Source organism: Hemicordylus capensis, chromosome 2, assembly GCF_027244095.1.
Source record: "Hemicordylus capensis ecotype Gifberg chromosome 2, rHemCap1.1.pri, whole genome shotgun sequence".
In the NCBI taxonomy this organism is placed as follows: Eukaryota; Metazoa; Chordata; class Lepidosauria; order Squamata; family Cordylidae; genus Hemicordylus; species Hemicordylus capensis.
In genome coordinates, this window is record NC_069658.1 from 368,384,883 (window position 1) to 368,408,081 (window position 23,199).

The 23,199-nt window shown below is 45.2% G+C and overlaps 1 protein-coding gene across 2 annotated transcripts in view; it reads left to right on the top strand.

Moving 5' to 3' along the window:
• Nucleotides 1-4,534: 4,534 nt before the first annotated feature.
• The window catches only part of SLIT3 (slit guidance ligand 3), a 731,964-nt gene continuing 713,299 nt past the window's right edge, over nucleotides 4,535-23,199 (top strand). For both annotated transcript variants that reach the window (XM_053288108.1, XM_053288109.1), the window contains exon 1: nucleotides 4,535-5,459. In XM_053288108.1, the coding sequence (XP_053144083.1) occupies nucleotides 5,275-5,459 (185 nt within the window). In that variant the 5' untranslated portion in view covers nucleotides 4,535-5,274. The remainder of the gene's footprint in view (nucleotides 5,460-23,199) is intronic.

A 23,199-nucleotide genomic window follows, 5' to 3' on the forward strand; every position in this document is an offset into this window, starting at 1 on the left:
TCATACTCCTAGAACAACAGTCATATCAGAGACTATGATTCAAATTGTTAGACATAAGCCAAGGTTAAATCAGAAATTGTTAATGCAAAAGGAAAACAGTGGAAAACTTTCCCCAACTTTAAGCAGTAACCTGTTGACAACACAAGACGAAGATGTCATGCTTTTGCTGTCTATACAGAGAGGCTAGCACTACAGTTCCTGAGGGAGAAGGCAAGAAAGGGAGCACCCAGGCCAAGGAATTCTTGTCCTCAGCCATGAAAAGACCTCCAGGGGACTGAGAGAACACTGCTTTTTAATTCTGTGGTAATATGTTTATTTTTAATATTGTAAACCACCATGGGTGCCTTAATCAAGGCAGAAAGGGAGTATATAAATGCAACGAATGTTAAATAAATAAATAGCTCTCCAGGGTTTCAGACAGGGATCATTCCCAATTGTCAGGGATTGTCATGGGATCTTATTCCTACGAAACATGTGCTTTAGCATAGCATTATGGCCCCTTCCCATTTTACCTCAACCCCACTTTTTGCAGGGAGCTCTGTCCCTTTAGCCATTTTGCTGTATCTCAACCACATCCAGAAGACTGCCTTTCTGGATAAAACCCACACACTCTTGTCACATATTCATTGGCTGGATTTTATTTCAGAGAAAAGTCAGAAATGCATCAGTATATTTATCAGTTAATATAAAGCTATAGGCACATATTATATGATTTGAAATATGATCTAATGATGCATTCGAATTTAGAAATAGGGAAAAAATAGTCTGGGAGTTGAAGAGCACTGTACTTGCCTTGGGCAGATGACTCTCTCCTGGAAAAGTTAAAATTGGTTAAAAATGTAAAGCATTTCTACCACCAGAGGGTAGTACAAGAATGGAGGAAAAAAAGGACAAAATGTGATTTTGGAAGTTCTGAAACTTGAGCTTTCTACATAAAAGGCTAACATGTTGGGTGGCTTTCCCCAGTACTCCTAACTATAAATGTGTGTCTGGAGAACCTTCCAGAAAGAAAAAGAGCAAGGAAGGAGCTAGGAAAACATGCATCCAGGCAGGGAAACATAAATTTTTCCACATCCTCAATACAGGTGGGGGAATTCATATATCCTAAGTGCTATATGCTAAAGCTGGCATCCCCCTTTCCCTTACTTTAAGACAAGGGTTCCCAATCTGGGTGCCCAGATGTTGTTCGACTACAATGCCCATCATCCCCAACCACGAACCCCATTGTTGCTGGGGATGATGGGAGTTGTAGTCCAACATCATCTGGGCCCAGATTGGGAACCCTTGCTTTAGGAAATAGACCAGTAGATAGACATTCTGCTCCAAGGACAGCCATTCTGCTTGTTTTGATGGAACAAAGAACTGGCAAACAGTAGGACACAAAAGAACAACAAAGAATTGGACTGAAATACTGTCCCTATTTCCAAGTGCTGTTCAGAGAGATATCTTTTTAAAAGCCGCACCATTATTTCACGCTTGATGAGATGATCAATTTTAATGAATGTATTGCTCTATAACATCAACTGTGGTATTCATAATATAAATGTACAGTTGCTGCCACCTCCTATGGTTGAGAGGATCTGTTGTAATTTCATAAATAATGAATTAATTGCCCTGTTACAGAAACCACCGGGCTTGATTTAACTCCCCATCTCTGCTTCTGATGGTGGTGGTGACCCACAGAATTAGGTCACAACTGTTAGGCACAACAGCAGCTGTGCTTGCCTTTTGACATTCAATGGGTTGGTCACTGATGAATGCGTTCTTCAAGTTCTGGTTCTTAAAGAAGACAAATTACGACCATGATTCTTCCAAATATTTAACATTCAGAAGAACACCCAGAGATTCAGGAATATATGACTTCCCAGTATTTAAAGAAAATGGAGATCATCTGAGAACACATTCTCTATGACACATTTAATTTCTTTAGTAATCAACGCATTACTACAAAGAAGTACACATGCTCTTTCACTGCAGCAGTGCTCCCAGAACTCTCAGGATCAGGGCCTACTAGGTCCCCTACCCCCACCCCTTCTGAACCAGAAACAACATTGAGATTGATGGTGTGTCACTGCTCTGGATCCTGCCATCCTCAGAGGTTCCGTTGGCAGTGACCTGGGACAGGGCTGTCTCAGTGATGGCACTGAGGTTGTGAACTTCGCCCTGACCCGCTTGACACCTGACAGGTACCCCCTCTGGCAATCTTTTGTAGAGCATAAACAACTTTTTCTCTTTAGACAAGTGTTTGCCATATTGGGTTGATTTTTTACCTCTCCACTGCAAGTTTGTGGTGAGTCAGTTTGTGGTGCAAGTTTGTTGTTGAGCCAGTGTGGTGTAGTGGCTAGACTGCTGGACTAGGACCAGGAAGATCTGAGTTCAAATCCCCATTCAGCCATGATACTAGCTGGGTGACTCTGGGCCAGTCACTTCTCTCTCAGCCTCACCTACTTCACAGGGTTGTTGTGAGGAGGAACTCAAGTATGTAGTACACCGCTCTGGGCTGCTTGGAGGAAGAGCAGGATATAAATGTTAAAAAAAAAGTTTTGTGCTTGTTCTGTACTCCACTTTGGCTGCTCTTGTGTCATAATACTGGGTTTTTAAATTGTGTTTTAAAATGTATATATCTGTGAAGTTTGGTTTTGTATGCCATCTGGGCAGAAAAGTGACACAAAATGTAATAATAGCATCATGCCTATGAAAAGAATGGGCAAACAGAATCTGCAATTATAAGCGGTGCTTGATGTACTGTATAAGGGCCAAGGGCCCTTCCTGATTGAAAATGACTCCCACAACCTTGTAGGAACCCAGATGTTGCTGAACTATTTAAAAACAGAGGGGTTTATTTTTGCAGTTGTAACAATACTTTTGCAGGAGACGATCTCATTCCTACTCCTGGGCCATTACCATCACTCCCTCCATTGAGCCCAGCAGCAGGATTGCTGTTGGGCTTGAGGGCTACCCTCCACCATTCCAAACATCAGGGTTGCTGCTGGATAAGGGCTGTTCTTCACCTCTTCCACTAGCAGCTGGGCACTTTTTTTAGGGCTGTTCACGACCTGCAGTTTGAGCACTGGTTCGGTGCCGAACCAGTCTGGACAAGGCCCAAACAGGTTCGACGCCACGGGGAGGGGAGCAAGGAGCAGGAGTTTTAAGGAAGAGGTGAGCAGGTCCTTACCTGCTCTTTGCCACCACATGCAGCTTCCTGTTGGGCCGGTGCTCCTCCAAGTACCCCCACTAAGCATCAGCATCTGCGGGTGATGTTGACCATGTTTCTCAAAGCTCCCCTCCCCGTGGTGCTCAAACCATGGTTCACGCACGCCCCTGCACTGCTTGCCAATGGGCAAAAGGTCCATACTCTGTCCTCTTCATTGTGACTCAGCTGGGCTGCCTCAGGATATGACAGCCTGTTTATGATAGGGTTGGGGTGTGAGGGACTGTCCCCAGTAGGTTTAGGGCAGGCACCCCCAAAGTACGGCCCTCCAGATGTTGCTGAACTACAACTTCCAGCATACCCAGCCACAAAAAAAATGTGTCTATGGATGCTGGGAGTTGTAGTTCAGCAACATCTGGAGGGCCGCAGTTTGGGGATGCCTGGTTTAGGGTATCCAGCCAGACAACGTGAGCAGATGCCCTTTGTGGCCAGTGTTACAAGGCTTTCAATAATCTCGTAAAGGAGGTCAAAATTATTCTCTATTTAATAGCATAGGCTGAGATGAACTGGCTTGCCTGACATTAGATGTTCTTAAACTAAAACTAACTGAAAGCAATAGGCATACCCATGCATAACTCCTGCATAGGAATGGGCTGCATGGCTGCTGCGGTCCTGTTCCTTGGGAGTATGCAGCATTTAAACTCAGTAGACCACTCTTTGAATTAAACATGTTTGGGATCAAGGTGCACATGAAATTTACTGAACTAAGATTTGAAATGGGAGCTTACTGTTGCTAATCACCACCTTACACCAGCCCCCCCCCCAAAGCATGGAATCTGCTCAGGCACATTCTTCTTCTCCAGACTTAGCTAATGGAGATTTCTAAGAGAATCCAGGGGGGCTACAACCCTTTGATAAAGCACTGCAGTAGATTCTTTACTGTGTATGTAGCCATTGGCCATTACGACGGTGGCCATTTAAATCTGGCTGGGAAATGCGTTTTGGTTGAGGTTCTGGTGGGGATTTAGCTTTTGCGCTCTTCTGTTACTTTCTAGCAAAGCCCTAGAGATTGGTAGGCAAGGAGTTATGAAGAAGTTCTTTAGGCGCAAATGCAAATGAATTATTGTTTAATTCTTCAGGTTCCTGACCCTATCTCAGTTGACCAAAGGATGCTTTGAAAAGAAATGCTTCGATGGAGAGCAGAGCAAGGTTTATTTTCTAACCCGAGGGATGAAGAAGATCGAGTCTGTGTCAGGATGGCAGTTAGTGGGCAGCCGCTGGCTGCGGTTGGTTAGGTTTACTCTCCTTCTCATGCCTACTCCCCCGGATCGGGCCCTGAAGCCAACGCCGAAACCAGACTGCAGCGGTCTCAGTCTCCGGGAGCTCTCCTTGGCCAGTTCCGCCGCGGCGAAGCAGCCGCTTGCCTGCGCGCAAGCCTCAGAGCGCGCCGCGACTCCCTCCGGCAGTCACGCAGCGCTCCTCAAAGTTTTGCCCTACCTTCCCTGCCAAAGTTCCGAAGTTTGGTGACGTCAGCAGCGCGGCCACCAATAGGCGCCGAAGGTGTTATTTTGGGGAGGGCAAGGGGCGGCGCCGGTGTCCGCCTGCTTTGCCTTGCCCAGTCCATGGAGAGGCGGCCGGCTGCGAGCGCCCCTGGATCCTCCCCAGCGCTGCCAGTGGCTCTGATTTCGGGATCTGGGCGCTGCTGTCGTCGCCGGGGGCTGTGCTGGGCTGCCCTGGAAGAGCTGGGCTGGCCGAGTGAGCGCGGAGCTGGTCTTGGCTTTAATTCCCACCGTCCGCCGGTCACCTGGGCTGGACGCAGCAGAGCAGGGCAGGTTGGGGCTTCAGCTGCGAAGAGCAGGAGAGGACGGCTCGGCTCGGCTCCCCTTTAGCCTGCTTTGCCTGCTGGGCTTTGGGCGCAAAGCGAAGATCCTACAGGGAAAGCGGCAGGCGATGCCTGCAGCAGCAGCAGCAGCAGCGCGTTCTTCTCAGCTGTGCTGAGAGCGCTGCGTGTCTCCCGCGCCGGCTGCTGTTGGGACTTGGCGAGATTTTCCTTTTCCTTTTCGTTTCTCCCCCCGCTCCTCTCGCCCCCCAGCTCCTCACTTCTGTTCAGAGAGGAGGCGAGCATGCTGGCCGCAAGGAGAGAGGGGTCAGGGCGCCTTGGGCTGCTCCTGGGGCTGTGGAGCCTCACGCTTTGCTTGCCTACCGAAGGATGCCCGAGTAAATGTACCTGCTCCGGATCCAATGTGGATTGCCACGGACTGGGACTCAAAACGGTGCCGCGAGGCATTCCCAGGAATGCAGAGAGACTGTGAGTACCAGTCGGCAGCTGGGAGGAGGAGGAGGAGGCTGCAACTCCAGCCAGGTTGCTTAGAATGGGACTTTCCTTGTTGGGCATAGGCACAGCTGGTACAATAAAAGGTTCCTGCGAGAAAGCGGAGGGATGGTTGTTGTTTCAAGAGTTGTGGTGATTCCTGGCTGGCTCTGGAGCCTGGGGTTCTGGCGGATGAAACTTAATTGCGCTGAAGTTTGAAAACAAAGCCAAACATTCCCTGGCGATTGTTAACCGCAGGGAGCTCTAGGGCTGCAGCTAACTTGGTGGCCACGGATGGTGCTGAGCAGCAGCACCTCAGGAGGAGACCAGTGTGATGCTTCGCAGAGCTTTAGAGCCAACTTTGGCTGTAGGATGCGCCTTTGCTGCTGCGGTGCTTGGAACTGCGCAGCAGTTTCGCCATTGTGTGTCAGTGTGAAGGAAGGGAAAGAGAAACAGGCAACAAGTATGTTTGGCATTTTCCCACACGATGCTCACTGGAATGTCTCACCAGACCGTGTGCTCGCTTATCCCTATTTGAAGAGCGTTACAACTGCACTTAGTCGGGACTGCACATTCTTTAGGGCATTAATGGCCACAGTGAACATGATGTATGTTGCTCCAAGCCTCAACTGCTTTCTGCTAGCCTGCGTGGCTCACCGGAGCTGCTTGGAGCTAGCACTGTGTGTGACTCTCCCCAGCTCTATGGAGGGAAGCACCATCTTAGGCAGCTTTACTTGGAAGTAAGTCTTGTTGACTTCTCCCAAGGCGGTCTGTGTAGGATTGCAGACTGGGCAGAGTGTGCTTAGCGGCTCCAAGTTAAATTCTGAGAAAGATGGGGCTAAAAGAGATACTAGCTAAGAAATTGAAGGATAATAGGATGCATTGAGCATTCTGTTTCTTTTATCTTTCCTGAAGCTTACTGGATAGACCAAAGCAATTCAGGAAATACTTATCTCATCCTTTTGGATGTAATGTATAATCAGTTTTCATTCCGCAATTTAGTAGACTTATGCAACCCACTCTGCAACCATAACTGGAAAAAGTCTAGTATCATGAAGTATATATTTTTGCAAAAACAAAGCATCTGGTGGCTCTTAAACACTTTTATTGTGGCATACCTTTTCACTGATTAGACCTCATTTTGTCAGATGCATTTAAGAGCTTTCCTCCTTGGCAGAAGATGGATATAGGTGCTCTGCTCATCCTTTGAACACATGAGTGTGGGGGGTGGGGGCTGGACTCTGTAAGCAGTGGACCCCAAAGTTCATGAAATGCAATGGATAGCAGTAGGTCTGTAATATAAAATAGATGTATTCTATTTACACACAGAGAAACACACACAACACCTTGGTATTTGTATGTATGTATGTATGTACCATCTCCTAATAAAGGATAACACTTCATGCATCTGGTGAAGTGTGTTCTAATCCATGAAAGCCCTGTAAATTCCACAATAAATCTGTTAGTCTTTAAGATGCCACAGTATTCTTTTTCAGAGCTTGCTGAAACAGCTCTGGAATTTGTATATATTCCTGGTTATTATTGCTATGTATTTTCCAAGCATGGGGGACCATGTTGTGTTGTCTTCATCTGAGTGAGTCCTTATAATAGTATCGCAGCATCAGATTCTTAATTGCATTTTTAATATAGTTAAAGCTTTTAAACAAAGTCCTTGGAAAGAAAAGATAAGGTTGCCATGTTGGTCCACTCTAAATAAATAAATAAATAAATAAATAAAAATCATAGGGTTAATATAATGCGAATTTATTTTACTTATATTTAAATATTGCCTTTTCCCAAATCAGCTAGTGGTTATGCTTACATCATGAATATTGGTCAGTAAAGGCATAATTTTACTGACCTCATAAAGGCCTTCCATTGGAAGTCAACTGGATTGGCTTCCAAGTATGTGCTTAGGAATGGGGTATAAGTTACCACAGTGAATATGGCAATCAACAATTGAGTAGCAGTATAACCTTAAAATATACAGCTTATTTCATTATGCAACTGGAAATGTACAGAGCTGAGCACTTGAGACAACCTTCCTACTGTTTCACTGTTTGGAGCCAGTAATAAATGTACTGAAGTATAGATCAAGTAGGTCTTGTTTACATGGCAGTGCCTGAGATGGTAAAAGCTTAAACTGATTTATAAACATTGTCAGAGGGAAAAGTATGCTAGCAGATGGTTAAGCTTGACTGCACCTTCTATTTGAGCTAAAAAAAATTGCCCTTCTAAAAGGGGGGGAAAATGAAATGAGTGACAAAGTTGGCCTTTTGGTGGAGAATCTTTTTGTACTAAATGTTAACGTTAAATTGATGTTTCATGGGTTGAGAATGCTCTTGAAAATATGGTTCATATTGAAAATTGTTGCCCACACTGATCAGTGTTATGATCTTAGGAAGCACCTAACTTGTGCACTCTATAGTCTCTTTTTGCACAGATGTTCAAAACTTAGTCGATTTCTATAAACTTACAAGAAAAGGTTAGAGTGATGATCTTTGCTACTTTGACACTCTAGTCAGAAGCAGACCAATGGTTCTTCCTGCTTACACTATTTCTAAGAACTGCACATCTGCAAAGTTTATGGAGATGATTCTTCACACTAGTGATCCAGTTCTCAAATACCACCAGGATGTGCCACCAAGGTCTTGTTCTGAAGGAGTGGGGTGGAAGCACCTTTTGGAAGTTGCCTAATGAAGCAGCTGTTCAGAAGCTGATCACCCACAAGAGGCTGAGAAGCACTGGGTGTTAGCTCTACTGGGCAGTTGCCAGCTGATGTGCCTGTAACCTTTTGGACATCAAGCATGATGCCCAAAGCTTGGGTTTAAATAAACTATTTCATTCACCTTCTAAGTTCTTTTCTGATCAGCTTCTTGGGCAATTGTACTATTGTAGACTGATCTGATGCCTAGGAGGAAGTTGCACTTGTTTAGTGACATCACAAGCCTTGCCCCGTAAGGCTGTATTTCTTGACAGATGGGAAACAGTTGCAATTTTCAGACTGTAGAGAGTTCAGTATAACACTCAGGAAAAACAAAAAGTTGCACATTGAGCAACTGAATTTCCCCTTGGCACCGTGTGTGTATACTTATTTGTGTGCATCCCTTTTCATTGTGCACTTCTAAGTTCTCCACTAACTTGGAATGTTTTTTCTTGACAATGCGACCTTAAAAGAAGTTGTTCTCTATTTCTTAAAATATCTAAGCGTGGAGTGTATTTGAATACACATTCGGTTGCTTAAATATCCACTGACTTAAATGGGCAGTTGAACTCCTTCCATCAATGAGATTTCAGCAGTTTAACACTGCCCAGGTTTGCTGCCTAGGCTACCATGCACACACACTTGGGAGTAAGCCCCACTGAACTCACTGAGACTTACTTTTGGGTAAAACATGCTTTGGACTGGTCTGTAAATATCATCCAGTGCCATCTTATGCAGGTCTGCTTGAAAGTAAGCCCCACTTAATTCAATGAGGCTTACTCCCAAGAAAGTGTGCATAGGACTGCAGCCTTAAACCTTTGTCAAGGAGAAAACCCTCACAAATCTACAATGATCTGGGTGCCCCTTGGTGTGTAGGGAGTAAGATGTTTTGTGTGAGACATGAGAAAGCAAAATTTGATGATGCGTCCTGTCAGTGTCTTATGTGAAAGTTTCTACATGGCCAAGAATGTATAACATTCACTAACAACATGGGGATTGCTTCTTTTCCAAGAACTTAATATGAGGCAGCTTTTTACTGTTGCCTTTGCTGTTGATATATGTAAGTTTGTGTTTTGGAACTCCCATTTAACTGCCGTTCTTGCCCCTTGGCCCAGATATCATCGGCTTTCCCCCCTAGCTAAAGCAAGAATACTAAATATATTTCAAATTTAGCTGCCTGAAATTAGTTAAGTGATATGTATTATTGCAACCTGATCTCTTAAACCTAAAATTAAAAAAACCAAAATTGCAGTTTTTTCATTGAATACTATTCTTATCCAGAAATAAAACTGTATTAGGCTTCGATTCTGTGATGCACACTCACTTTGGAGCAAGTCACATTGAACTCTGTTGGACTGAACTTCCAGATAAACATGCAAAGGGCAGCTGGTTGTTAGTCTCTTTACTGCATGTGGCTATGGGACAGATGTTCTTGGCCTAGAGAAGTTGAGTGTGCATTGAGGGAATATTGAAATAATGACCACAAGAGCCCCAAAACAAATTCGCAAATGCCATTTATAAATAGGATAAAGTTTAAGACTTCTATGATTGATGGTTTGCCTTTAAAAAACAACACTCTCCTACACAATGGAATGTAGAGAGCATTGGGCTCACCCTGAGACAGACTTCATACTTGGGAAATTACTATTTTATCAGGACACTTTAAAAGATGAAATAAATATTTAAAAACTAGAATGTGCAGTCACAAATCTTGTCAGTGGCATTTAACTCTTCAAGAGAGTTGGAAAAGTAAATTGCCTTATAATTAGAACTGGATGGAGTTCTCTAATATAGTAATCTTGAAGATAGCACCACAAGATTTGTTATTTATACATACTTGGAATGATTTGATCATTGAGCATCCTATCTAACTATTCATGGGATTAGAATCATTACCCGCCAGTGTAAGGTATTAAAGCCTTTGATTCAGAGCTAGCTCACGTGAGGAAAAGAAAATGCCAAGTCATCCCTGCTGAGCTGCCTGGGTGGGCTTCTCATCAAACCTTACTATATTTCCAGTAGATTTAAAATGCTTCCACCAAGCACCCTAAAACTTGCAGAGAGCTGGATCAGTGAACTGGGTGCTTTAATCCAAGGTCCCTCTTTAGCTAGGTATTGGGCAAATACAAAAAGATAACTTTCCACGTGTATGCCTACACGGTATGAGAAAAACTCGTAGCTGCTGAGTGCTAGAGGATGCTTTTGCACCAGAGAAATCCCCTTTTCTGCCCCCCACTTTTTCCCGAGTTAAAAACCAGCTCTGAGAGGCTTGTAAAAAGAAAAGAACAAAAAACTAGCTTTATTCATTTACTACAAAAATAGGTTGCATTTAAGAACACTTAAATTGTTACAGAGTACTTTTTAATTAGTACAGACTAGATTCATCTGAGGCTTTTGGATGGTTAGATAAACTTAATAATACTTAGTAGCTAACAAAAATACTTCAGCAGCACCCCCAAATGATACTGGGGTGGCATAGAGTAAAATCTTAGTTACTTAGTGGCAAATAACAGATATGTAGGAAATTCAAAGCACAACCAAAGAAACAGAAATTCTAATGCAAATTCTTACTAAACCACTTTCTCCTGCCCTAAACCTCCGAAGCCCCTAGCCTTGGCTTCCTTTTTCCTTGAACTTGCCAAACTCCTGTTGAAAATCAAGCCCCTGCAGTTCTATCTTCCAAGAGCTGCAGTCACCTTGTTGCAGCAAATTCCATTGCCACATGTCACCTTGCTCCTCCAGCACAGAACTTCATTTCATGTTCCCAGAATTCCCAGTAACAACTCTCTAGGTCCCCCCCGCAGAGTACTAATTGGGCAATCTCTGTAGGTCACCAACCTGTCAGTCAAGAAAAGGGTTCACTTCCAGTTAACTTTTTTGAGGGAGGGGAGATGGGTCATTACTAGGGGTGTGTACGGAACCGGCTGGTCCAGTTTGGTTTGGGTCCAGACTGGACCCAAACCAGACCAGGCCAGTTTGGTCCGGCACCCCCCCCCCAAAAAAACACACTACACAACAACTTTGTTTTGGTCCAGGGGGAGGGGGTTGTGAACTTTTTTTAAATTAAAAATATTATTTTTTATATTTTTATTTTAAAAAATTATATATTTTATATTTTTACATTTATAGCCCGCTCTTCCTCCAAGGAACCCAGACCGGTGTACTACATACTTGAGTTCTTCCTCACAACAACCGTGAGAGGTAGGTTAGGCTGAGAGAGAAGTGACTGGCCCAGAGTTACCCAGCTAGTATCATGGCTGAATGGGGATTTGAACTCGGGTCTCCCTGGTCCTAGTCCAGCACTCTAACCACTACACCATGCTGGAGTTGTTGGAGGCAGTGGGGGAGGGGTCCATGGAGGCTCCCCCTCCCCCCGCCGTCCTCCCTTCATGCCTATACCAGCCGTTTGGCCAGCTCTTCGGCCCATTCGGGCTTTCCCCCTCTGGCATGATGGCCATTTTGGAGGCTGCCATACCTGCGCATTTGGCCTCTGCATGGCCCAGTTCATGCAGAGGCTAATTGTGCAGTCATGGTGCCCTCCAAAATGGCCACCACGCCGGAGAGGAAAGGCCCAAACAGGCCAAAGAGCTGGCCGAACAGCCAGTATAGATATGGAAGGAGGCTGGTGGGGGAGGGGGAGCCTCCATGGACCCCTCCCCCACACTACCTCCAACAATTCCCCTGAAGGGAGTAAGCAAAAAAACCTATATCTTTTTTATTTTTAAAAAAGTCCGCGAACCCCCTGAACAGTGAGGGGGTGTTTGGTCCGGGGTCAGACCAAACAGGGGATGGTTCAGTTCAACCCCGAATGGTTGAACCGAACCAGTTTAACATCGAACACGTTCACACATCCCTAGTCACTACAGCTAGTTCAAGTCTCTGCATAGCTTTAGGTAGCCATGGTCAAATTGCAGCCTTAGTCTGCAAAATGGGAATATTGATTTACCTCCCTCCCAAAGTTAGTATAAGGTCAAACAAACTGAGGACTGCCAAGCAGTATTAAGTGTATGTGCTAGGTAAATTATCAGATGACACCATCATTTTTTAATAAGTTGGCAGGAAGTTTCTACCTTGAAATCTGGACACCAGATGCATATACTTTAAAATACTCCAATGCCACAGGAAATGAGGCTGCTGTGGCTCCTCTTACCTGTTTCTTCCCCAGACTCCCTCCACTACCCCATCGTCTGCTGATTCCTTTGCAGCATACCTGAGGTCCTACTTACCAGAGGAGGTGGACAACTGAGCTTATGCATGGAGTAGAGAGGGTGGACAGAGAGATTTTTTCTCTCTCACACACAACGCTAGAACCAGGGGTCACCCCATGAAACTTAAGGTTGGGAAATTTAGGACTGACAAGAGGAAGTACTTTTTCACACAGTGCAATTCTTTGCCATGGGATTTGGTGATGGCCACCAACTTGGATGGCTTTAAATGGGGCTTAGACAAATTCATGGAGCACAGGTTTATCAGTGGCTACTAGTCTGGTGGCTGTGGGCCACCTCCAGCCTCAGAAGCACAATGCCTCTCAATACCAGTTGCAGGGGAGAAACAGCAGGAGAGAGGGAATGCACATCTCTTGCCTGTGGGCTTCCCAGAGGCATCTGGTGGGCCACTGTGTGAAACAGGATGCAGGACTAGATTGGCCTTGGGCCTGATCCAGCAGGGCTGTTCTTATGGACTGGTGAGGGAACGGACAGGAGGAGCTGGAGTGACTTCCCCTTTCACAGCACTGGTATTTGAATGTACTGTATGCACCCATGTTCCGGTTGCAAGGTGACAGACCTCTATACAAAGCTCCACATTCCTTCATCAGATTTGGGATAATGAGCAGCACTGAAAAACATTACTTGTTGCATCACTGTTGTACTAAAAGCCACTAATCCGAATTGTGAAATGTTTGCTGTGTTTGTAGTAAACTCCATGTGGTTCTCTTTGAAAGAAAGCTGCTAGTAATTGTTTCGAAGCACCGTAATTGGCAGGGAGTGAGGATTTCTGCCTTCTGCATTCCATGGCCTACTTTAAGCCTGCTCCTAAATGTCTGGTAATTCTTACAGAACTATGGTGATGTTAACAATGTCACACATAAGCCTAAATAAACAATGCAGACATTCTCCAGTGATACATCCTTCTAGCATTAGGAAGACTAAATACAGAGGACATAATAAGTGGTGGCTAAAACAAAAATACTTATGATGATTCACATAGTACACAGAGTGCATTGCAAAAACCCACAGAAACTATTTCCTCCTTAAACCTCAAGAAAAGGAAAAGGCAGATGAAAAAAGGACTTGCATTGTAAGTCAGTTTCTTTTTTCTTTTTTCTTTCCCCTCCCAAGGATGTTCTCAAATACCTTTCACATGACCAGATTCTACTGTTGGATAGCTGGCGCATATATGGTCTTCATTTTCTTAGTTGGATTAAGATGTGCTACTAGAAGCTATAATTCATTATACACTTCGAGTCGGGTCTCACAGGTCTCTGCGGGTCTCTCCCGCAGACAATCTGGGCAGGAGCCCTGGGTGGCTGGATTGGCCACCCACAGGATTGCCGGCTCCGTGACGGAGCTGGGGGGAGCAGAGTCCGATCGGCTCCCGGGAGCACCAGCATGCCCTGCGTGAGTGCGCAGGGCATGCTGGCAAGACCCCCGGAGCCGGGAGGTGGCTTTTCGCCTCCCCTCCGGGGGTCTTCTCGTGAGTAGCCATGGCTACTAATGATTAAAAAAAAACCCAGGTTTGTGCAGTGCTCGTTCCGCAAACCCGGTTTTAGGGGAGGGGTATTTAGGCGGGTTAACCACCTGGGAGCCACTGTGCTCGCTTGCAAGCCCGGTGGCTCCCACAATCAGCCAAAATCGGGCTAGGCTCCCCTAGCCCAATTTTGGCTGATTGTGGGAATAGCCCCTTCCTGTTCACAGTGTGGCAACTGTTTTTTAAAAAAAATCTAGCAATGGAGAACTGCTTGCCCTATTAAAATGTGACATATAGGTAGTATTGTTAATGAATAATGAGAGGAGGTGAGACATGTAGCTTCTCTTAAGTAGGCACGAATATTGTGGGCTGTATTAACTGTCAGATAAAGACTTGCAGACAGTGAATGCCAATGTGATGCATCTGTCTTTGATTCTCTGCTGAAATGTTGATTGGTCACTGGAATTCTGGCACAATGCGGGTACGCTGCTTTTAGCCCAGCTGTGGGTTCCTGGTAAAACTGAAACATGCTGTCTCTTTGAAACAATGCTTACTATCTGTCCTTAGTTGTTGGAGGGAGAATGGTTCTATACCAAACATCCCAACAGCATTTTGGTAAGTAACATGCAAGTGATTAAGAACAACTCCTATGCAGTGAAGAATCCTTTTTACTAGCTTTAATTTGGGTATCACATAGTTCAGATGACATAATAAACCATGCTTTGTTCTCCTACCAGGATCTGAAACCAAGTTCAGCCATCCTGGCTGAAAATGAAACTGTAGTTTGAATAAGTCATAGAGGCTGTTCTCACAATGAGGGAAAACCGGGCTAAGGGAGCCCAGCCCGGTTTCCCCCCATCGCGAGAACCACCAGGCTTGCAGGTAAACCCGGTGATTCAATAACGGGTAGACGGCCAAAGTAGCCCTTGCCTTAAATGAGGTTAGCACATTGTGAGTCACATTGCTGCACGGCAACCCACAAGGAGACCCCTGACTGGGAGGCTAAAACAAGCCTCCTGGCCTGGGGGGGGGGGGTCTCCCCGGAACGCCCCACACTTCTGGGGGCCGGGTAGCCCTGCAACCTCAACTGGCTCCATGATGGAGTGGGTTATTGTGTGTGTGGCTGATCCAGCCACCCAGGGCAAAACTGTTGCTTGTGTGTGGGGAGAAAGGGCTTGGCTCGCTCTTCCCGCCAAACCCCTCCCGGCTCTACACCCCAATCGTGTGTAGAGCCTCATAGTTTGCTACATTTAGATGGAGCAGTGAAGAGTGGTTTGTGCAGACTAGAAGTGGAAGCTTCTATTCTCCCCCTCCTTATGCGTGAAAAAGGGGGGATGAAGCATGCAAAAAAAGCTCCAGCAAGCTTTGGGCAAATACACTCCCTCCTCTTTCCGCCTCCCCTTTTTTATTTGTGCATAAGGGGAGGAGACTTGAAATTTCTGCTTCTTGTCTGCAATAGCCTGCAATTTGCATTTCACTAGAGTGTGGCAAACTGTGATTTGTGAGTTAGGTCCCAAACCAGGATTTGAAAACATTGGTTGATCCTGATTCTGGATCCTGGTTTGAGAACTACAGTTTGTTGCATTTGAACAAAATGGGAAACTGCAGTTTGCCAACTAGAAACAAAAACTTCTAATCCTCTGCCCTCACGTGCATAAGAAGAGCCCTTCTGGACCAGGCTCCAGGCCCATCTAGTCCAGCATCCTGTTTCACACAGTGGCCCACCAGATGCCACTGAAAGCCTACAGGCAGGAGTTAAGGGCATGCCCTCTCTCGTGCTGTTACTCCCCTGCAACTGGTATAGGCTGAAGGTGGCCTATAGCTCTCAGACTAGTCGCTGTTGATAGACCTCTCCTCCATGAAGTTATCCAAACCCCTCTTAAAGACATCCAGGTTGCTGACTGTCACCACATCTTGTGGCAGAGAATTCCACAAGCTGATTATGTGTTGTGTGAAAAAGTACTTCGGTTTGTTGGTCCTAAATTTCCTGGCAATCAATTTCATGAGATGACCCCTGGTTCTAGTGTTATGTGAGATGGAGAAGGATTTCTCTCTATCCACTTTCTCCACACCATGCATGATTTTATAGACCTCTATCATGTTTCCCCACAGTCGTCTTTTTTCCTGAAGCCCCAGGTTTTCTGAAAGGGAAGGGGAACCATTTGAACCCAAAAGTTTGTCACAGTGTGTTCTCACAGAAGCAAGCTATGGTTTGTTATTAGGTTTGAATTTGGGTCACACAGAAGACTGGTTCAGATTCAGTGCATGCTAAATCATGGTTTAGAGCTCCATGAGCAAATCTCAGGGAGCCACAGACTCATGTAATTTCCCTCCCCTCTTGTAAGCATCAGAGAAGGATATTGAAAGCTTTTGCATTGTTTGCACATTAAAACAAGTCGCAGTTCTGCATTACCTTGAATTGTGGGGACTGTGGCTTGTTAATTCTATCTGAGATATTAAACCACAATTTCGCTGGTTGATATCATTGTAGCTTTAGTTAGTTAGGCTTGCTTATGTAGTGCTAAACCATGGTTTAGCATTACTGAGTCAAAACTTCAAAAAACCAGAGACTAAGGATATACCCAGGAATTTTTTTAACTAACTTTGGGATGCAATTGCAGCACCAGTCTATCTAGTATGGACTGGCACCTGGTAAGCATTGGCTCACCTGGTAGGCAGAATGGTTCAAGAGGCAGTTGGTAACATGGTTAATGATGCCTGGGCTTTCTGCCCTGCTTGATCTACATTTTCAGGTTCCACTGCTATTATCATGTTCTGTTCTGTGGTCCTCAGGAGTGAGTGTGAGTGTGTGTAATAAAAAGTGAAGTAAAATAAATGAACAAGAATATAAGGGCCAGGATGAGTGCAGGAAACAACTTATTATAGGACTGATTTCCATCCTAGACCAGGATGAAACTAGTTCTGGAAATAACTAATTAAAAGACCATTAGCTGAGAAGAGCAGGTGTTACTTTCAAATACTCCAAATGAGCAGACCTTAGCTGACTGAAGGCTGCAACCCTAAACATGTTTTTAGGGAATCCCACTGAACCAAATTGGAGTTACTTTTGAGTAAATGTAGAGGAGCTCTCTACATACAGAGGAGAGCTGGTCTTGTGGTAGCAAGCATGACTTGTCCCCTTAGCTAAGCAGGGTCTGCCCTGGTTGCATTTGAATGGGAAACCACATATGAGCACTGTAAGATATTCCCCTTAGGGGATGGAGCCACTCTGGGAACAGCAGAAGGTTCCAAGTTCTGTCCCTGGCATCTCCAAGATAGGGCTGAGAGAGATTCCTGCCTGCGACCTTGGAGAAGCTGCTCCCAGTCTGTGAAGACAATATTGAGCTAGATAGACCAATGATCTGACTCAGTATATGGCAGCTTCCTATGTTCCTACTTAAGACCTTGAGGCTCTACACACAATCCGTGAGGCAGGTCTCACAATCAATGAGACCCACTTCTGCCAGGTTAGCGGGGAGAGCAGGCTAAGCCCGCGCTCCCCACAGACGAGCGGGGCGGCAGCCCTAGGCGGCCGGATTGGTCACCCATACAACTGCTGGCTCTGTGACGGAGCTGGCGGGATCTGGGGAGTTCAGGGGCCACGTGGCCCCCGGAAGCTCCAGTATGCCCTGCGTGAGCGCACAGGGCATACTGGAGAGACCCCTGAGCCGGGAGGCTGCTTTTAAGCCTCCCGGTCGGGGTCTACTCTTGAGTAGCCATGGTGCAGAACTGTGCCATGGTTACTCTCGAGCAAAATAAATGAGTTTGCAGAGCACTCACTCTGCAAACCTGGTTTAAGGGGAGGGCTGGTTTGGCGAGTTAACCACCAGGAAGCCACGAGGCTCACCTGAGAGCCCGGTGGCTCCCACAATCAGGCGAAATCGGGCTAGGCTCCCCTAGCCCGATTTTGCCTGATCGTGGTAATAGCCCCCGTGTGTTGAGCCTAACCGGGCTCTGTGGGGAGAACAGGCTTAGCCTGCTTCTACTGGCTTCATCAGGGAACTGGTAAGCACAGCGGGCATCAGGGGCCACCTGGCCCCCGGAAGCCCCAGGATTCCCTATGCGAGTGCATGGGGCATTCGGGGGGGGGGGCTGACACCGGGAGCCTTGCTGTAGCCTCCCAGTCTTCAGGGGTCTCCTTGTGAGTTGCCACGCCACGGCATCTCATGATCAGGAAAACAGGGTTAGTGGAGCATTTGCTCCGCTAACCTCTTTAATGGGGTGGGGGGTATTTAGTAAGGTTTGCTGCCAGGAGCTGTGCGGCTTGCATTGCGGCACCCGACTGCAAGAAAGCGGACTGGGCAACCTTTGCCCACTTTCCTGCGGTTGTGAAAATAGCCTTCATGTCTATAAAGACAGGCATTGCAGGATTGTTACAGTGAAACTGTAACAAGTGCTGTGTGAAACTGTATTGAACCTTTGTTTTGATTCCAAATCCAGGTGATTGTGAAAGAGCAATGCCTCAGCAGCAGGGCCTGGGTGTGAGAGAAGGCAGCTTTACTATATTTACCCAAATAGAAGTTGACTGAAATTAAGATGACCCCCTTAAAAAGTAGAGATTAAATACAAGTTATATCTGCATTTACTCGAAAGGGACCGGTGTTCGCGCGTGTGCATGTGCGCGCGCTCACATGTTTTTTGGTGTCTGCTCAGTCAGTTTTAGATCCTGCTCAGGTTGAATTGGAGAGGTCCCACTCTGAATGAACGTGCGTGCACACTGCCTTGATACTGCCACCCAGAACAAAACTGGTTACACACACAGATGGGGAAAAAATAGAGAACACGGAAAGAGGCTCTGAATTTAAGACAACCTCCTGGTTTCTAATATCAAAAACTTGGGGTGGGGCGGATGGGGAGAAGATCTAGTTTTGGATTCAGTTAAATACCGTATGTAGTGCTGTGTTTTCCTGTTCAGGTTGGCACAGCAGGGTCTATAGATCCTGCCACTCTGTTAAATTGCATAGCAGTAGCATGAGGACTGCCTCCTGTTGCTGGAATCTTGTGCTAGAACTTGCCTGTCACTTCCTGTCTAAACGGTGCTGAGATGAAGCCGTGGCCAACTGTGCCTAGTCTCCTGAAGGCAAATAGTTTGTCCATGGGTGACCAGCCTTATTACAACATAGCTAGAATGGTTACAGATGCCTTCAAATAATACCTTAACTAACGAAGTTCTCCTGACTCTTTAAATACCTCTTGTGTTAGCCTGATGTGTTACAGCCTGACGTTTTTTGTATCATTGCAAGACTTAGTTGTTGTTGTTGTTGTTAATAATAATAATAAAAAAACATTATTATTAAAACAAACAAGTTGCTGGGTTGAACTTGAGTGATAGGCTAGGTTATTTCCTTTTCTCTTCTCTTTCTTTTTCCGTGTGTGTGTGTGTGTGTGTGTGTGTGCGCGCGCGCTGAAAAGTATGACTTAAGATGGACACCCTACATTTGAAGTTAAAAGTAAAGTGTGCCATCAAGTTGATTTCGACTCCTGGCGCCCACAGAGCCATGTGGTTGTCTTTGGTAGAATACAGGAGGGGTTTACCATTGCCATCTCCTGTGCCGTATGAGATTATGACTTTCAGCATCTTCCTATATCGCTGCTGCTCAATATAGGTGTTTCCCATAGTCTGGGAAACATACCAGTGGGGATTTGAACTGGCAGCCTCTGACTTGCTAATCAAGTCATTTCCCCACTGTGCCATTATGTGGCCACACAAAGTTACACAAGTATAAATTTAATGAACAGGCTTGTGGAGCAGTGGATGTACTGAACTGGGGGCTGGAGGTGGTGATGGGCTCGATGTGGGCTAGCAAACTGAGTTTAAATCCAGACAAAATGGAGGTGCTTTTGGTCAGTAGGAAAGCCAGTTGGGACAGGGTGATTCAGCCAGCTCTGGATGGGGTTGTACTCCCCTTGAAAGAGCAAGTGCGCAGCTTGGGAATGCTACTGGACCCGGCTCTGCTTTTGGAAGCTGAGGTGGCCCGGGGTGCCTTTGCACAGCTTCGGCTAATGCACCAGCTACATCCCCTTCTCAAGAAGGCAGATCTGGCCACAGTTACCCATGCCCTAGTCATGCTGTGGCTGTATTACTGCAATGTGCTTTACATGTGGCTGCCCTTGAAGAATATCCAGAAACATCAGTTGATGCACAATGCAGCTGCCAGGGTTCTATCTGGAACTACTTATTTGGCGCATATTACACCTATTCTGAAAGAGCTGTAATGGTTGCTATTTTGTTTCTGGGTTCAATTCAAGGGCTGGTTATTACTTTTACCTTAATGGTATGGGCCCTGAATATCTGAAGGACCGCCTGCTCACAAGGGTTTCTGCCTGTCCAACAAGATTGCCAGAGGAGCCCTTGCTTCATGTGCCAACACTGAGAGAGGTTAAATTGTTGGGCACACAGGATGGGGCCTTCTCTGTCGTTGCCCCCAGGCTCTGAGATAATCTCCAAGTGAATGTCTGCTCTTTGACATCTGTTGCTACTTTTTAAAAAAAGAACTAAAAAACCTTTTTATTTGTTCAGGCTTTTACCCCTTAGAGCTGCCAGGTCTCTCAGCTTTCCTGTTTCTGTTTGTCTTTTTAATGCTCTCCCTCTCTCCCTCTCTTTCTTTTTCTTTCTTTCTTTCTTTTTCTTTCTTTTTTTCTTTTTTATGGTTTGTTTCACTGATTTTAAGTTTTTTAGATGTAATGTTTATTGAATTTTATTGCATTTTAACTTCTGCAAACTACCTTTAGATGCATTATGAAAGGTGGTATAAAAATTGAACAATAAATAAAATAAAAACTGGGAACTGAAGCCCTGAAAAATTGGATTTGGTTCCAGTGAAGGTTCATCAGTATCTTTTAGCTGCCAGTGCAGTTCAGACACTTAATTCTAACAAGTGATCCAGAATTGGTTCAGACACTTCAAACTGGTTTAGTTACATTTCATAAATAATATATCCAAGTCACTTGTTTACACTGCAACTCTATAAAATGAATCAAATACCTGTTTCACTTGAGGAAAAGATGTATACATTGTTTACACGGTTTATTTTATTGTTTTTGTTTTGCTTCTGTTCAAGCACCAGGAGACTACTATTCCTAGGCCCTGCTACCAGTGGTCTCTTCTCCTCTCTTCTCTTCTCCTCTCTTCTCTTCAGATGGCTCACTGAGAAATTTGAGACAGGTTTAGAGATCTCACAGAAGTTCTGGGTTGACATTTCCTTAACCTTGGGAGTGTGCGTCCCTCCCTCTCCTGTCTGTGTGTGAGCTGGAAGAATTCTGCTGCTGACTGTGGTTGGAAACAAATCAATATCAGTTGTGACATCTGAATTGACTAATCTGAGTTTGTTCTAACCAAAATGCTTGAAATAAACGGAGACCCACTTCAAAGCTTATGCTTGGATCTCAGTTTATTTCAAGCACTTTGGTTAGAATGAAGCTTAATTGATTGGTTCATATGCCATAACCAGTCTTGGTTTGTTTCTAACCACAGTCAGAAGTAGAATTCAACTTGCGCTTGGCTAGTGGACGGAGGGAATGCATGCTCTTGAAGTAGAGACGTTGTGTAAAACCTAGACTTAACTTTGGCTTTGCATGGTGTCTGAACCCATTCATGATTTCTCCATAAAGAGCTGGAGTGACTGGGGAACCCATACCACCTTTCAAAATAATCTCCTGAGGGTCTGATTACTGAACTGGTTTTGAACCAGTTACCACTTCTTGTGAGAAGGGTTTGGCTCAGGTTCAAGGTGACCAATAAATTATAGGTTAAGGTTCAGTTTCCAATCGCTTAAAAAACCTTCTGAACTGGTTGATTCAGAAAGAAGTGAAGCTCCTGGCTCCGCTATAAACCCAGAATTTGCAGCTAGACTTTTGCTGGTACAACAGCTCCATATTGGGAACTTTCAATCGGCTCCCAAGATCTTGGTTATAGCCTAAGTTCTGGTCTAGCTCCTGTTGTGGCTGTTGACCCAAGCCCTTGCCTTTTTCCTGGCTTCACCTGCCTCTCCTGGCTTTGCACTCAATTCTGACTCTGACCCCAGGTCCCAGTCCAGCATTGCTGCCTAGCACAGACCCTAAGCATGGACACTTGAACAGCCCAGACAGTCTGAAGTAAGACAGGCATGGTGTGGGATGACTTGTAAGAGGACACTCTGCTGGGTATGTTCCACAACCCTTTTTGAGGCTCTGGGAGTTACAAAGGAGCAGAATAATATTTGGTAGGGGTTATGCTAGCAGCATAAGGGTCTCTGAAACCCCCCCCCCCCATTACTTGGTGGAAGCCACTATTCACTAGCTTTGATGGCATCTTCCTGTTTCGTCCCAAACCTTGTGATACAATCTTTTTACTTACGGGACTCTTGTAGTTCCCTCCATTTTCAAATGCCCTTTACTTCCATGGGCTGAGGCGGGGTGTGTGTGTGTATCGGAGAAGCATGTGACCATGCCCCTGCACATTCTGGCCTTCTATACGTCAGAGTGGATTGTTCCCCGACACATTTTCCTGGTAGACCCATGAATTAACAGGGGTGGGGAGTGGGTGGGGAATGGAAGAGGTGCTGTTTGTGATTTAATCTAGTCCGTGCTTATTGTAAGGATTCTCAGTTAACACATGCTGAAATGCACACATTGAGCCTTGATGCCAACAGCAGAAGAATGATGGTGGTGAAGATGGGGCTGCTGTTCCATGTGCTCCCCTTATCTCCTATTCAAACTGCTTGATTGTTGAAATATTCTGAATACCCTGGAAAGGATTGGGAAGCTGTTTTTCTTTGCAAATTGCATTGTGAAGTAGAAACTTCATATCCGGTGTATCGCCCAAAATGGAGACCATGGCATGTTTTACTACTAACCAAATAAAAAATTAAGTATTGGCACAGATGGAGGTGCGCTTAAGAGGGTTTGATATCCCCGTACTGTGTTAATCCTGCTGTTTCTCAGTTTTGTTTTAAATTTGCTGTTAATTGAATTTGTCATTATTTATGATTTTGTTTAATTGTGCATTAATTTAGCATTTTTGCATTGCTAGGCACTTTGGAGATCAGAAGGTAGACTATGAATGAAATATGTTAAAAATATATACATCTAAATAAAGAAACACAACACTTGAGGATCTACCCATACTGTTGCAGGCAGTCTCTGATCTCAAAAGTTTCTCAACTGAAAGTTGGTAAAATACTTGAATTTTGTGTAACAAGTATCATTAGCCTGCTGTAACTGGCTAATTTAAAAAAAAACCACACACCTAGGAAACTGCTGGTTTGCATTTCAACAGTATAAGCAAGAATCCAGTCACCCAGTGGCTTCGTAACCATTTTGAAACCTGGCAAATACATTAGCTAATCATATGGATGTCATCAGTCC